Source organism: Eptatretus burgeri, chromosome 2 (genome assembly GCF_056783735.1).
Source record: "Eptatretus burgeri isolate ZD-2024b chromosome 2, Ebu_testis_v1, whole genome shotgun sequence".
Taxonomy (NCBI): domain Eukaryota; kingdom Metazoa; phylum Chordata; class Myxini; order Myxiniformes; family Myxinidae; genus Eptatretus; species Eptatretus burgeri.
The window spans coordinates 153,149,467-153,166,395 of record NC_140962.1 but is presented as its reverse complement, the minus strand read 5'-3'; the positions used below and the strand labels follow the sequence as shown (position 1 = coordinate 153,166,395).

The 16,929-nt window shown below is 40.9% G+C and overlaps 1 protein-coding gene across 2 annotated transcripts; it reads left to right on the top strand.

Moving 5' to 3' along the window:
* Positions 1-1,189: 1,189 nt before the first annotated feature.
* On the top strand, positions 1,190-16,338 carry LOC147033595 (uncharacterized). Of its 2 annotated transcripts, XR_015051676.1 has the most exons (3): positions 1,190-1,613; positions 12,620-14,492; positions 15,848-16,338. XR_015051676.1 is itself a non-coding variant. In XM_085857030.1 (2 exons), exons 1-2 carry the CDS (start codon positions 1,238-1,240, stop codon positions 13,243-13,245), a joined length of 1,002 nt encoding a protein of 333 aa, XP_085713156.1. In that variant the 5' UTR covers positions 1,190-1,237; the 3' UTR covers positions 13,246-16,338. The 2 variants fall into 2 exon arrangements, 1 of the variants encoding a protein (XP_085713156.1); XM_085857030.1 differs by having other exon boundaries at positions 12,620-16,338.
* Positions 16,339-16,929: the final 591 nt, after the last annotated feature.

The following is a 16,929-nucleotide window of genomic DNA, read 5'->3' as shown; positions in this document are numbered from 1 at the left end:
CGTGCGTGGCCGTACGTGCAAACAAAAGAAAACTTTCAAACCGTGTGCCAGAAACAACCACACAGGCCGTTCCTTCGCTCTCACGTGCCTGTACGTGCGTGGCCGTACGTGCAAAAAAAACAAAAAACTTTCAAACCGCGAGCCAGAAACGACAACCACACAGGCCGTTCCTTCGCTCTCGCGTTCTCGCGACAACCACACTTCCACACACAGAGTTAATTGAAATCCAAATTAAAATCAAGTTTACCTCCCTGTCTTTGCTTGCCATGACATTCACTGCCATGTAACTGGCACGGCCCGTGACGTCATCGTCGGCCGGCCGCGCACCGGTCTACGCAGCCACGCCTACGCAGCAACGTGTCCTGTCATTGGTTGGTAAATAAATGGCCATAACTTGGGAACCACTTGTCCGATTAATATCAAACCTTGAAAAGGCACATCCTCAGGTCCCCAGCAATATACCTGGCAAGTTTCAATTAGATCGGACCAGTTATTGTCGAGAAACAGCGGTCACAGACACACACACACACACACACACACACACACACACACACACACACACACACACACACACACACACACACACACACACACACACACACCTGGAATTATAGATAGATAAACAAAATGTCGCCACTCAGGGATCCAGAGGTAATTGAGTTAACGGGAGGAGCCTTTTGAAGATTGTCCTACAGAAGAACAACAAGAATCCTAATGAGGTAGCGAATGGTCCGTGAACCCCCGAGGATTTGTTGAGGACACACCGGATCGATCACATGACATTCACACGGAATTTCACCACACACGTCATAAAGGGATGTATTATTCTACATCGTTCGACAATGAATCTCCTGAAAACGGATCACCAAAAAAACAACAACAACAACAACAACAACCCAGTAACCGAGCAACCACAATGTCAATAACCGGAACAGGAAACCCGGAAATCGATTTTTAAATCTCCATCGTACATTGAAGTGTAAATCGTGAAGAAAATGTTGAATTTCCTGTCAGAAAGTGTTTGCTGATCGGAGACGATGATGATGATGATGATGTGTCTGAAAATATCGAAAGAAAATAAATAAATAAAAGAAACGAACTAAACACGTGTTAGTTAGTTAGTAATTTAGTTATTTATTTATTTATTTATTTATTTATTTATTTATTTATTCATTTATTCATTCATTCAATCATTCATTCATTGAATGAATCTAGCGGCACGTGTTCTTGACGGACAATGGACCAGACGAGAGCTCGTGGTGGACCCGGTCCCGTCCCGACATGGATGGAGATCCAGGGTTTACCGGAGGAGTCTCTCCGAGCCACCGTTACGGGTCTCGGGATCGAGATCCTCGGAGCTCTGTGTGCCCGGGCCGAGCCCCCGACCGTGAGGGTTCGACTGTGTTCTTTGTCCGCACGAAAGTTCACCTACACCATGTACGCCGAGCTCTGTCAGTACATGGAGTCGTGTCGTGCGGGGCGAGGATCGGAACGGACCGTCGTGGCCGGACGTGGGAAGACCGCAGAGGGACGACCTGGTGGGGTCGTGCGGATCAAGGTGAAGGAGGAGGAGGGTTCCCTTGGTCCTCCAGAGGGAAGGGACCCGGAGCACGGTGAGTGGTGGAAACATGGACGGGATTGTCATCAAGTGAAGCGTTGAGTCGTGAGGTCATATATCGTTTCTCTGAAAGTTTTTAAAGAGTAAAACAATTCAGAAACCTTCACTCCATTGTGCTCGGGATAAGGACGTGAACGGTGAGTTCAGGTATCATTTACTTGGTGTAAATTTATTTGGAGTGCCATGAAGCACGAGATATTGATTTGGTTTAACATGAGAGGGGTTTTGTTGTTTTTAACGAGGGTTTTAAAAAAGAATGTGAAATGTGTAAAGTACATGTTATGAAGGAGGTTTATAAGTGTAAAATGTGTAAAGTACATGTGATGAAGGAGGTTTATAAGTGTAAAATGTGTAAAGTACATGTTATGAAGGAGGTTTATAAGTGTAAAATGTGTAAAGGGCTGAAGTGCTTAGTGCATGTAAGTGGTCACCACCCCTATTTTAGGGCATACCCTGACTTGAGTGGCATTTTTGAAAGTCACAAAGACGACTACTGGTCATGCAATTTGGTTCATTGCACAGACAGTGTTCCATTGGACCTTAAAATATATAGGTTCATGGGTCTATGATGTATATTACTGAATATACAGGATTTTTATTGAATATACATGTCCAATATTGGCCTTTTTTCTTGTTTCACCTTAAAATATGACATATATATTCGACCATGCAAAACTACAACATCTAAAACATTCTAAATGAAATTTCTCATCTAATCAAAAGGTTGTCACCCACGTCTGAGAAAATCAGCATTTGTGTCGGTCAGTAGTGGATTTGCATGATATATGCACATTCTGGCATATTTTTATTTTTTCTTGTTTTATTGCCCTTTTAGAGCCTGGGAATATGAAATCCCCTTTCAAAATGACTAGTTTATCAATAACTCATATTTATGCGTCTTAAATTATTCAACTTATTACCAATAATAAATAATCAATGTAAAAAAAATTGAGATGATCCGGGTGGATACTTAATTACAGCGGCTTGACCGAACTTTCCAATGGTGTCCGACTGCATGTCACGTTTTAAAAAAAGATGCTTTTATTCTTCTGTGCATCAGATTCTTTTCACTAAAATTTATTTACAAATGTGGCACAGTGATAAAGATATAATAGTATAAAAAATATTGAAAACATGCATGGCTTTGGTTTAGAGTAATTTTGCATTTTTGTCCGACTGCACGTCACACTTTTTAAATTTTATTTAAAAAGAAATTTTAAAAAAATCTATTTCCAGGTATTTAAAAAATATTTTATAAATTTAGAAGGCAGTTAAAACAGTTTTGGAGAATTTAGAGAGCTTTTTGTTACTTCGAGAATTGAATGAATTGAAAATTTACGTCCAAAAATTTGTTCGATAAATCTCTCAATGAGTGCTTTTCAGCATCTGACAGTCACTGAATCGAGCAGTAATAAAAAAGTTATGTATTATTTCTTAATAATCCCAGAAATTGGTATTTTGATTATGAGATTAGTTGCGAGAATAGGTTACATACTATCTTCTTCTTCTTTCGACTACTCCCATTCGGGGTCGCCACAGCGGATCATCCGTATGATCCGCATAGTGATTTGGCACACGTTTTACGCCGGATGCCCTTCCTGACACAACCCTGGTTGCCTCTTACGACACATAGATATGGTACACCTATTTAACCGGGGTATACACCGGCCCAGTATACTGGTACTCATTTCGCCAACCTCGGAAGGATGACAGGCTGAGTCAACCCCCTGGTGTATTAATTCAGTGGCCCAACGGGGCTTGAACTCAGGACCTTTTGGATCCCAAGCCGCTGCCCTAACCACTGTGCCAACACCAGGCTCAATAGGTTACATACTATGACCTTCATTTATTTTGCCAAAAAAGAAAAAAAAAGAAAAATTAGGTAATTTCATTGAAAACTCGCAAAACCATCAGAATAGGTACCCCTTCTTCAAAGTATCATATTTCGCTATATATATATATATATATATATATATATATATATATATATATATATATATATATATATATATATATATATATATATATATGTAATTAAGCTATATGGTTTTTTGTTCTGAACTCAGTAAGACTTGCACTTTCAGGAAAATGTAGCGAGAAGGCAATGGAACAAACTTCATTTTTTGACATTTTTGAAACAGAGTGGTAACTACTTACATGCGCTTAGCCAAAGTACATGTTATGAAGGAGGTGTATAAGTGTAAAATGTGTAAAGTACATGTTATGAAGGAAGTTTATAAGTATGAAATGTTTAAAGTTCATGTTATGAAGGAGGTTTATATGTGTAAAATGTGTAAAGTACTTGTTATGTAGGAGGTTCATAAGTGTCAAATGCGTGAAGGGCTAAGCACATGTAAGTGGTTACCACCCCAATTTTAGGGCATACCCTGACTTGAGTGGCATTTTTGAAAGTCACAAAGACTACTTACTGCTGGTCATGAAATTTGGTTCATTGCACAGACAGTGTTCCATAGCACCTTAAAATATATAGGTTCATGGGTCTATGATGTGTATTACTGAATCTACAGGATTTTTATTGAATATACATGTCCAGTATTGGCCTTTTTTCTTGTTTCACCTTAAAATATGAGATATATTAGACCATGCAAAAATACAACATAAAAAACATTCTATCTGAAATTTCTCATCAAATCAAAAGGTTGTCACCCACCGTCTGAGAAAATCAGCATTTGTGTCAGGCAGTGGTGCATTCGCATGATTTATGCACATTCTGGCATATTTTTATTTTTTCTTGTTTTATTGCCCTTTTAGAGCCTGGGACTATGAAATCCCCTCACAAATGACTAGTTTATCAATAACTCATATTTACGTGTCTTAATTTATTCAACTTATTACCAATAATCAATGTCAAAAAAATTTAGATGATCCGGGTGGATACTTAATTACAGCGGCTTGACCGAACTTTCCAACCCAAATGTCCGACTGCATGTCACGTTTTTAAAAAAATGCTTTAATTCTCTTGTGCATCAGATTATTTTCACTAAAATTTATTTACAAATGGGGCACAGTGATAAAGAGATCATAGTAGAAAAAAATATTGAAAACATGCATGGCTTTGGTTTTGAGTAATTTTGCATTTTTGTCCGACTGAATTTGATTAAAAAATAAATTTTCTTAAAATTTTAAAAAAATATATTTCCAGGTATTTAAAAAATATTTTATAAATTTAGAAGGCAGTTAAAACAGTTTTGGAGAATTTAGACAGCTTTTTGTTACTCCCAGAATTTAATAAATTGAAAATTTATGTCCAAAAATTTGATCGATAAATCTCTCTATGAGTGCCTTTCAGCATCTGACAGTCAGTCACTGAATAGAGCAATAATAAAAAAAGGTATGTATTATTTCTTAATAATCCCAGGAATTGGTATTTTGATTATTAGATTAGTTGCAAGAATAGGTTACATACTATGACCTTCATTTATTTTGCCAAAAAGAAAAAAAAAAAGAAAAATTAGGTAATTTCATTGGAAACTCGAAAAACCATCAGAATAGGTACCCCTTCTTCAAAGTATCATATTTCGGTATATATGTATATATATATATACACATGTGTGTATATGTAATTAAGCTTGATGTTTTTTTTGTTCTGAACTCAGTTAGATTTGAACTTTCAGGAAAATGTAGTGAGAAGGCAATGGAACAAACTTCATTTTTTGACATTTTTGAAACAGAGTGGTAAGTACTTACATGCGCTTAGCCAAAGTACATATTATGAAGGAGGTTTATAAGTGTAAAATGTGTAATGTACATGTTATGAAGGAGGTTTATAAGTGTAAAATGTGTAAAGTACATGTTATGAAGGAAATTTATAAGTGTGAAATGTGTAAAGTACATGTTATAAAGGAGGTTTATAAGTGTAAAATGTGTAAAGTACATTTTATGAAGGCGCTTTATAAGTGTAAAATGTATAAAGTACATTATAAAGGAGGTTTATAAGTGTAAAATGTGTAAAGTACATGTTATGAAGGAGGTGTATAAGTGTAAAATGTTGAAAGTACATGTTATAAAGGAGGTTTATGAGTGGTGAAATGTGTACAGTACTTGTTATGAAGGAGGTTTATAAGTGTAAAATGTGTAAAATACATGTTATGAAGGAGGTGTATAAGTGTAAAATATTGAAAGTACATGTTATAAAGGAGATTTATGAGTGGTAAAATGTGTACAGTACTTGTTATGAAGGAGGTTTATAAGTGTAAAATGTGTAAAGTACATGTTATGACGGAGGTTTATAAGTGTGAAATGTGTGAAGTACATGTTATAAAGGAGGGTTATAAGTGTAAAATGTGTAAAGTACTTGTTATGAAGGAGGTTTATAAGTGTAAAATGTGCAAAAGTACATGTTATGAAGGAGGTTTATAAGTGTAAAATGTGTAAAGGGCTGAAGTGCTTAGTGCATGTAAGTGGTCACCACCCCTATTTTAGGGCATACCCTGACTTGAGTGGCATTTTTGAAAGTCACAAAGACGACTACTCGTCATGAAATTTGGTTCATTGCACAGTGTTCCATAGCACCTTAAAATATATAGGTTCATGGGTCTATGATGTATATTACTGAATCTGCAGGATTTTTATTGAATATACATGTCCAGTCTTGGCCTTTTTTTTTGTTTCACCTTAAAATATGACATATATTAGACCATGCAAAAATACAACATATAAAACATTCTATATGAAATTTCTCATCCAATCAAAAGGTTGTCACCTACCATCTGAGAAAATCAGCATTTGTGTCGGTCAGTGGTGGATTCACATGATATATGCACATTCTGGCATATTTTTATTTTTTCTTATTTTATTGCCCTTTTAGAGCCTGGGACTATGAAATCCCCTCACAAAATGACTAATTTATCAATAACTCATATTTACGTGTCTTAAATTATTCAACTTATTTCCAATAATCGATGTAAAAAAAAATTGAGATGATCCGGGTGGATACTTAATAACAGCGGCTTGACCAAACTTTCCAACTCAAATGTCCGACTGCATGTCACGTTTTAAAATAAAATGCTTTTATTCTTCTGTGCATCAGATTCTTTTCACTAAAATGTATTTACAAATGGGGCACAGTGATAAAGATATAATTTAATAAAAAAAATATTGAAAACGCATGACTTTGGTTATGAAGTCATGTTATGTTATGTTATGAAAACATGTTATGAAGGAGGTTTATAAGTGTGAAATGTGTAAAGTACATGTTATGAGATGGGTGGGCTGTCTGGAAGGTGTGTGGGGTCTTTCGGCGGGGGGGGGGGGGTTCTTTTGGGGCTTTATATTCACTACCGGTCAAAAGTTTTAGAACACCCAGATTTTTCCAGTTTTTACTGAAATTTAAGCAGTTTAATCTTTCAATGTACTCTGAAATTAAAGCATAGAACAAATAAACAATTTCAGATAAAATAGAAATCATAGAATTGTTTTGTTGAACAAAATTTAATCGAAATTTTTGACTCATTAAAGTCGCCACCTTTTGCAGATGTAACAGCCGAGCATACTCGTGGCATTCTTTCTCCAATGGAAATCAAATATTGTTCGGAAAGTTCTTCGCAACACTGTTGCAGAAGTTCCCACAAATGTGTTGCACTTGTAGGTTGCTTTGCTTTCACCCATCTGTCCAGTTCATCCCAAACCAGCTCGATGGGGTTGAAGTCTGGAGACTGTGCTGGCCATTCCATGATTTGAAGCCTACCGTCTGGTTCTTTTCTTCTAAGGTAGTTCTGACATAGCCTGGAGGTATGTTTTGGGTCCTTATCTTGCTGTAGGATGAACCCCTAACCAACTAGGCATAGACCAGAGGGTATTGCATGGTGCTGCAAAATTCTGTGGTAGCCCTTTTGGTTCAGGGTGCCAGTCACTCTGTGCAAGTCACCGACTGGATCCAGCAAAAGAGCCCCAGATCATCACGCATCCTCCTCCATGTTTGACAGTTGGTGTCATACACTAAGGAACCATCCTTTCGCCTACTCGAGGGCGTACATAAACCCTGCATAATGAACCGAAGATTTCAAGTTTTGATTCATCGGTCCATAAGACCTTCTTCCAATTTTCAATAATCCACTGGCGGTGCTTCATGACCTAGGCAAGCCTCTTTTTCTTATTTTGCCATCTTAGCAATGGCTTTCTTACTGCCACTTGACCTGTCAAACATGTAGCTCGAAGTCTTCTCTTCACAGTTGAAACTGAGACTTCCTTACTTTGACCAGTGTTAAGCTGTGCTTGAAGCTGCTGTCCTGTGAGCCACCTATCACACAAGCTGTTGACTGCCAGAAACTTGTCTTCTGATTATGTTGTGGCTTTGGGTCTGCCAGACCTCTTCCTGTCAGAGTTTCCTCCAGTTTCCAAGTGCCTTTTGATGGTGTAGGAAACTGTACTCACTGATACCTTAGCTTACTTTGCAATTTCTCTAAAGGAAAGACCAACACTTTTAAGGGTTATAATGGTCTGTCTGTCTTCCTTTGTAAATTACCTTTTTCTCGCCATTATGAAAGCAATATACTACTTCCTGCAGTGCAATATTGTCCAAATAATGCTTCAGAAGGTGTAGCAACACAGTCTGTTCCAACACTGCTTCTATACAGACAGAGGGTTTGTAACGAATCAACAAAAGTTGGGACACCTGAAGGAATTGTTTGCATCAACTTTCAAGGCTTAATTTACTTCCCCCAGATCATATAAGTTTTATACTTATAAACCTGCAGAACAGCTGCAGTTGCTAACCCATTACTTGTTTCCTGAAAAGGGCCTTTTTTAACAATTCTGAAATTTACATTATTTTTCAGTTTTTGGTAACCTAAACTTTTTTTAAACCTCTGGCAGTTTACCACTTAGCTTTGTATCATTTCAGGTTATTCACTGGACTTGAACTGCTTAAATTTCAGTAAAAACTGAAAAATGGGGGTGTTCTCAAACTTTTTACCAGTGGTGTAGCCTGGTGTTGGCTTCGTAGTTAGGGTGGTGGGCTTGGGATTGAAGGATCCTGAGTTCAAACCCTGCTTGGCCATTGAATTAATACCAGGTTGGGTTGACTCAGCCTGTCATCCTTCCGAGGTCAGCAAAATGAGTGCCAGCATATTGGCAACCTGTGTGGGAGTGGCGACCCGTCCAGTATTGTGCGCAGTGGCCAAGGAGACTGCTTCGGCAGCACTAATGCTCTGCCCAATGGATGGATGGATGGATGGATGAACCCATTGAGGAGTTCGAAGGGCACTCGGTGGAGCGCATACCTCTGCCACGTCATACCTGATCCACGAGAATATATCGGGCCCAATACATTTTTGAGATATCATTCTGTATTTCGTTTTTGGCTCCATCTCTCAATGATGAAGAATCACTTTGAAATTTAAATAATTCTCATATCCAGATCCAGATCCAGATCCGGATCTTCACCAAAATAGAATCCATTCTTTGTCACACACCCAACATGTCCACCAAGTTTTACCCAAATCCGTCCAAAACTTTTTGAGATATCGTGCTATATATTTCCTTTTTGAGCCCTATCTCTCAATGGTAAAGAATCGATTAAAAAAAACTTCTAGAAGTCGGATCCGGATCTTCACCAAAATCGAATCCATTCGTCCTTTGTCACACACCGAACCTGTCCACAAAATTTCATCCGAATCCGTCCACAACTTTTTGAGATATCCTGTACACAGACAAACAGAAAGAGGTGAAAACATAACGTCCTTCACCTTCGGTGCCGGAGGTAATAACACAAGGACGTTAGTAATGGCGATGACATTGAGATGGCAGGATGATTAAATAGTTTAGTTCATGAAATGTTTTGTGTAAAATTCATATATTTCCTCGTTTTTTGTTGTTGTTTTTTTAATGTTCGTTAGTACGTGTGTTCTCATTTTCTTCACAACTTGAACACAAACTACACGCAGAAAAACGGACGAATCTTTGTCTGTTTTGTAAAGAATGACACGAGAAGCTTTTGAGATAACTTTTTGAACAAATGAACGGAGGATTCTCGATGGATGAAGTGAGATCACCCATAGTGGGAATCGACTCCGGATAATTGGATCCGTTAAAAGCAGGTAATCGGCTCGAGTATTTCAGGTTCGATTCCTGGTTCTGATGGAGGGAATCAATTCCAATGGGGTAATCAATCATTTCGCTCAAGCCTACCGCCAACCTTCCCGAACACCCTCCACCATTCCCCACGACACATCTACCCCCTTCGCTCCACAATTTTCCCCTCGCTTCCCTCTTCCCTCCATCTCCCACCCTCCCCCTTTTTCATCGCTCACCAACCCCCCCACCTTTTCCATCATTCAACAAACCGGCCCCGCTCACCACACCGCCCCCTTTTCCACCGCTCACCGAACCGCCCCCCTTTTCAATCGCTCACCGAACCACCCCCCTTTTCAATCGCTCACCGAACCGCCCCCCTTTTCATTCTGGCACTAAACCGCCCCCTTTTCCATCGGTTACAAAACTGCCCCCCTTTTCCATCTGTCACCAAGCTGCCCCCCTTTTCCATCGGTCACCAAACTGCCCCCCTTTTCCATCGCTCACTCACCTGCCCCCATTTTCCATCGCTCACCCACCTGCCCCCCTTTTCCTTCGCTCACCCACCCGCCTCCCCCCTTTGCCAAACTTTTCCAAACAGACAAACCCCCGTCCAGACATAAATACCGCCCGGACACAAACACCGCGCGGACGCGTCCAGAGATCAACTCCTGTCCAGACATGAATGCTGCTCGGACCGAACATATCTGGAGATAAACTCCTGTCCAGACATAAACACCACCCAGACCGAACACGTCTGGAGACAAGCTGCCATCTGGACACGTCCGGAGACAAACCCCACCTGGACATAACCACCATCCAGACATAACGACCGTCCAGATACGTCGAGAGACAGACAGACAGACAGATGGACAGGTAGATGAGGGGTAGGAGAGTTATCAGAGAGAATGTTATGCTTTGTGAACACACACACACACACACACACACACACACACACACACACACACACACACACACACACACACACACACACACACACACACACACACACACACACACACACACACACACACACACACACACACACACACACACACACACACACATACCGGCAGGTTAGAGTCCGTGTAATTACCAACTACAATACTTACTGTACACAATCCAGAAATCTTGAGTAGTTTTCACCGAATAACAATGTTACATTTATATTGACGTTTCAGGGATATGTTCACAAACATTAATCTTTATAAACAGCTGCATGTGACGGGTGGAAAAAAATTGGCTCGGTAATTTAGAAAACGTGTTAATACGGCAAACGGCTCAGAAATCGGGCGTTATCAAACATATTTTGCTTTATCCTTTGTCAAACATTAATCCTTTGTAAAAGCAAATCTGATCACCAAATGCTTTAGAAACGGGCGTGAGGGCAGGAAAACCTGATAGAACCTCCATAACATGATACGGGATGAAACTTTACCACCACGGCACCCGCAACAGGCATGGCATGTCCACACACCCACGGAGAGTCCGTACAGATTCAAATCTACCCATATGTACCACGTCCGTGTGTGCTGTATAGTACCTCTACGTTGTAGTAACTGTCGGCTGTACGTCCCAATCAGGACATGAACTGTACTGTACAGCTCGGTAAGTGGCTTAAGCACTCAATCAAGCACTGCAGCGGAACGCCTGGATTGGCAAGCGATTAGCAATTGCTGTGATACAACTATTTACCTGGAAACGCCCGTGCAATGTCTGAATTGGACAAATCAACACTTTTTGGGGGAGTCGGAACAGCTGATGCTTTCAAATCTGGAGCTTGCATTTTGTAATTCCGCTTAGTTTAAGAGATTCTCTCAGTTATTCATGTGCGCAAATGAAATAAAGCCACGAACACTGGCATCTCCAGGCGATTATAAGCATTGCAATGTACCCAACGATTCGAATCTATGATGAACAAGCATTCGATAATATAAGTGAGGAAAGTGGAAAAAAAAAACTTTATCGTTAAGAAATCGCTGCGGTCTGTTCCAACTCAAAGTATGGTTGAGCAGGCCAAAAAAGATGGCGGCTTCAAACCCCGGCAAGGTTATCCAGGAAACTCCTTTAGACTCCAGACAGCGAGGTGGCCGAGGATTGCCTGATGAAGGATGTAATTAAATAAGGCCGTTAATTATCTTCAAAAGGTGTGTTTTAATTAACCCAAACATCCTATTTTCACTCTTGCACTTCCTTGGAGTTTTTTTTAGTATGCTTGCAAAGTTTCAGGCTGCGAGGTTTTATAGTTTGAGTTATGGAGGAGACACACACACACACACACACACACACACACACACACACACACACACACACACACACACACACACACACACACACACACACACACACACACACACACACACCCGCACTGACACGCATGCACTGACACACACCCACACGCTGACACACACTGACACACGCTGACGCGCACTGACGCACTGAGACACACGCTGACACGCACAGACACACACGCACTGACACACACGCACAGACACACACGCACTGACACACACGCACAGACACACACGCACTGGCACACACACACACACACGCACTGACACACACACACACACACACACACTGACACACGCTGACACGCACTGAGACACACGCACTGAGACACACGCACTGAGACACACGCACTGAGACACACGCACTGAGATGCACGCACTGAGACGCACGCAGACACACACAGACACACACGCACAGACACACATGCACTGACACGCACAAACACACACGCACGCACTGACACACGCACGCACTCACACACACACACACATACACCCTTTTATTAATATAGATTGAAATGCAGAGCAGATTTAGATTTATTGATTATTTTGTCCAAGCTCGTGTGATATACAAATGACCCATTCGCTAACTGCTTATGAGATCAGCTTGATGTTGTACCTTCAACCTCTTTCTAATGTACCAGGTGCTGAGGTTCTTTTTCTTCTTCTGTCTTCTCAGAGATACGTGACAATCAGATCGAGAGGTTCCCCTGCAGCTCGTGCTCTCACAGCTTCGCCACTCAGACTGCTTTGAAGACGCACACGGAGAAGCACCGACGAGATTCCAGGGAAAAAGAATACAAGGGCACTGAATATCCTTTTCATGCACATAATCAAAGCCATTTGGTTAGACACGCTGAAATCCCGACAAAGATGTCTTATGCCTGCACTGAGTGTGGCAAAGAATTTGATTATGCATCACACCGTAATCGACACATGTTAATTCACAACGGGATTCGACCATTCAAATGTTCTCTTTGTGGAAAAGCATTCATCCAGTCATCACCCTATCGGATCCACATGCGATGTCACACGGGAGAGCGTCCGTACAGTTGTGAACTTTGTCCAAAAACATTCTCTAATCGATCGAGTTTAATAAGGCACTTGCGCGTTCATACAGGAGAGAAACCCTATCCCTGCAGTGTTTGCGGCAAGGGCTTCAATCAGTCAACATACCAACAGATACACATGAGAATTCATACGGGAGAGCGCCCCTACATGTGTTCTGAATGTGGAAAGGCATTTGGTCATCCGAGTAGCTTTCGGAAACATTTGAAAACCCACTCGGGAGAGTTGACCATGTAATTGTGACATCTGTGTTAAGTTGTTCTCGTGTTGATCGGTTTTAATGAGACACGTGTGTATTCACATGACGACGCCGAAGCTGTTTGCATTCACACGAGGCTCATTGAAGTGGTTAAGAAGAAGTGGGCTTAATTTGGATGAAGAACGAGCCAATACAACCTCCGCCATAAACACCGAACACGTGGGATTGATATTGTAATTGTTGAAGGACTTTTTTCAGCGTTCATTCAAAGTACCTTTTTGGCACGAGGGATCTGCAGAACACCTGATTGCAAGTTTCCACTTAACGTTATGGCCTCACGCAATAATCATTCAGCACGTTCAACTCGTGCACCCTAATGTTTTTAGAGGTAACATGAGGCAATTTGAGCAAATTCGAAATAGTCTTTCTGAGACACCAGCATGTCAATCATCCCAAAAAAACAAACAAAACACACTGATTACATTCTTTATTTAAAATGGCGCTCGTAAGAGCACATGGTCTCGCATTGTGCACGCATTCTGAATAAAAATACCACCGTTAACAGAACACGCCACTGTTACAGCCCACTGTGATTGATGGCCCGTGCACCCTATTATGTCGCACACATTGCCATGATCGGTAGCTTTATTAATTAATAGGATATTTAACAACCAGGTGTGCACATTAAATTGTGTCAATGAAGGTGAATTTGAAAAAAAACATTCAACATATTTTCCCCATGGCTAGTTGATATGTATGAAGTTTCGGATTTATCTGTTGAGCGGTTCTGGAGAATAAGATTTTTTTGTGTGTGTTTGTATTTTCAATCCAATATGGCTGCTGGACCACGTGGCCAATGACGTCATAAATTAAATTATTCACGCACGTGGAGTCGGAGATCAGATATCTACGTACCGTGGTGCCCCCAGAAACTGAACGCCCCATTGTTTGAAAAAATTGGAATCTGAAGTTTTTTCGAGAAAATTTTGCCCTAAAAACCGAACGCAACGTAGCGTTCATGTTTGTTCACGTGCGTCTCCCCCGCCTGTTCGACCCGCATCTTCGCGCTTTGTTCATTCAGTTCGTCGGTGGAAGTACTCGTGAAAGCATCTCTCGTGTGTCGATCGCTACTTTACCTCATGTTTTCACCTTGATTTGTGCTGTTTTGTTTTTTTCAATTATCACCCTTGTGCATTCACCATGGCACCCAAGAAGAGCAGTGAAGCAAATAGGAGTAAGAGGAAGTCCATGAGAACGACAATTGAGTTGAAGAAAGAACTTATCGGTAAGCATGAGAGCGGTACGCGTGTGTCTGATCTCGCTGCCATGTTCGAGCTGCCGCAATCGACCGTGTGTACGATTCTGAAAAATAAAGCAGCGATAAAAGCAGCTGATGTGGCAAAAGGCGTTACGACTCTGACCTCTAAGAGATCGAAGTTTATGGAGGAGATGGAAAAACTCCTCTTCGTGTGGATAAACGAAAAACAGTTGGTTGGTGATCCCATCTCTGAGGTCATAATTTGTGAGAAAGCCAAGCGCCTGCATGCTGACCTTATAAAAGGCCTGCCTGGAAGTAGTGCTGATAGTGAGGAGTTTAAGGCTAGTAGGGGATGGTTCAAAAACTTTAAGAGAAGAACTGGGATCCACAGTGTTGTTATGCATGGAGAGGCTGCTCGTTCGAATGTGGATGCAGCAGCAAAGTTTGTGAAGAAATTTAGTGAGTTTGTGAACACTGAGGGGTATGTGGCACAACAGGTGTTCAATTGTGATGAAACAGGCTTCTTCTGGAAAAAGATGCCAAGGAGGACCTATATTACTAAGGAAGAGAAGTCTTTACCAGGCCATAAGCCAATGAAAGACAGGCTTACTCTGTAATTGTGTGGTAATACTCGTGGAGACTGCAAGATAAAGCCTTTGTTTGTGTACCACTCAGAGAATCCACGTGTGTTCAAAAAGAACAATGTTATGAAGAGCAAGCTTAATGTTATGTGGAGGGCAAACATGAAAGCATGGGCTACCAGGCAGTTCTTCTCCGAGTGGATTCATGAGGAGTTTGTGAACTATACCGCTGAGGTTGTTTGCATTAATCAAACTCTCCCGAAGAGAACTTGACTGAATCGGGAATTGATTTTTTAAATAATTTTTTCGTTGCCCGATTTGAACGACACTTGATACTGCACACCATTGGAGAATGGTGAGTAAGGTGGCCCTAAAATTTTTGCGCTATCGTGTACCGTTTTGGCTGTATTTCGGGAACATACTTTCATACAAGATGAGAGTTTTAGTAATATATAGATAGCTGGCATACCACTTCACTGATGTCATCATTATCACCTTATACACCACATAGAGTTTATGACTTGTGTCAAGGTTTAATCCAATATGGCTGCCATACCATGTGACCCATGATGTCAGAGTTATCAATAAAATATTCTCCACAGGGAGTCCCTCTAATGTTTAAAGTTTCGCATTGATCTGCCAAGCGGTTGCAGAAAAAAAAATGACGGTGATGATATGTAGACGTGGACACACCATCTCTGAGATGTCACTGATCATCAAACGTTGCTTGCCAAGACAGCCATATACCCTTGATGAGCTGGACCAGGATTTGATTTTGGGCTTGGAATGCCATTCCCCCAGGAGCAGATTCGGGAGTGCTCATACGGTCAATGTGATGGCGGTGCGATGCAGTGATTGCTGTGGGATGTGTACATACCGGGTATTGAGATTACTTCCACGTTTGATCCCAGTGTGAAAACATTCGCCACAACGCAGCATTATTTGATAAGGCCACAACGAAATGCAAATGGAATTATTTGCAATTATCTCTGTTTGGAGATTGCACATCATCTGTGATCCATGACATCACATTAATAAATCGCATCAATAACAAATCGCACGTTTCGTGTTTTTATGGCAGAGAGTGTATTTTCTTCGTCTCTTTTGTGAGCAAAATCTTGGGCAAGTTTTGTCATACACTTTTCTGTTTTGTTGGTTGCGCATGCTATCGTGCGATCGCATGTCCTAAACATGATGATGTGCTTTGCCAATATGACTAGTTTCTCCCTTTGGTGAAGTTGATCGGACACATCCACCCCCGCTGTTTGATATAATAAAGGCATGAAGAGAAATGTCGTTAATGTCGTCGTTTGTTGGGTGAAATCACAATGGCTAGGGGTAGCCTCAACATGGGATCATTTAGTTGATCTTTTGAAATGGTTTATTTGTACAGAATGTTTGTTGGAATGAAGAAACCATTGGATATGAAAGTGTATCAATACTTGTTTATTGACTGTTATCCCTTGATTATTTACGAAGGATGGTGCAAAATTTATTCACGTTTTCACATGGATTTTGCCAATGTGAGGCAATGGGATAAGGGAGACGAAGGGAAGAGGAAATTGGAGAGACAGAGAGGAAAACCAATGGGAGCGGGAGATGCAAAGAGCAAGAGGCGGCAAATGTTTTTTTTCTTTCACCAAAGCAGGATCGAGGATGTAAGAATGTATCAATTTGCGAGAAGGTCCCACCATTCCTGAGCCTTCAAGAGAGATATCAATCACGCTATTTTATCGTGTTCGCCGATTTCCCACAACTACCCAGATGATATGCGGTGTCTTTATTGTGAATGAGAAGCCTGGTGTTGGCTTCGTGGTTAAGGTGGCTGGCTTAAGATCTTGAGTTTGGACCCCCTTTTTCGGTTAAATTAACACCAGGTGGGG

What these genes read in the sequence shown, in the direction of transcription:
- LOC147033595 (XM_085857030.1), top strand. Translation starts at nt 1,238, where the DNA reads ATGGACCAGACGAGAGCTCGTGGTGGACCCGGTCCCGTCCCGACATGG. An exon ending in GGGAAGGGACCCGGAGCACG is followed by an intron (nt 1,614 to 12,619) that starts GTGAGTGGTGGA and finishes CTGTCTTCTCAG; the next exon opens with AGATACGTGACAATCAGATC.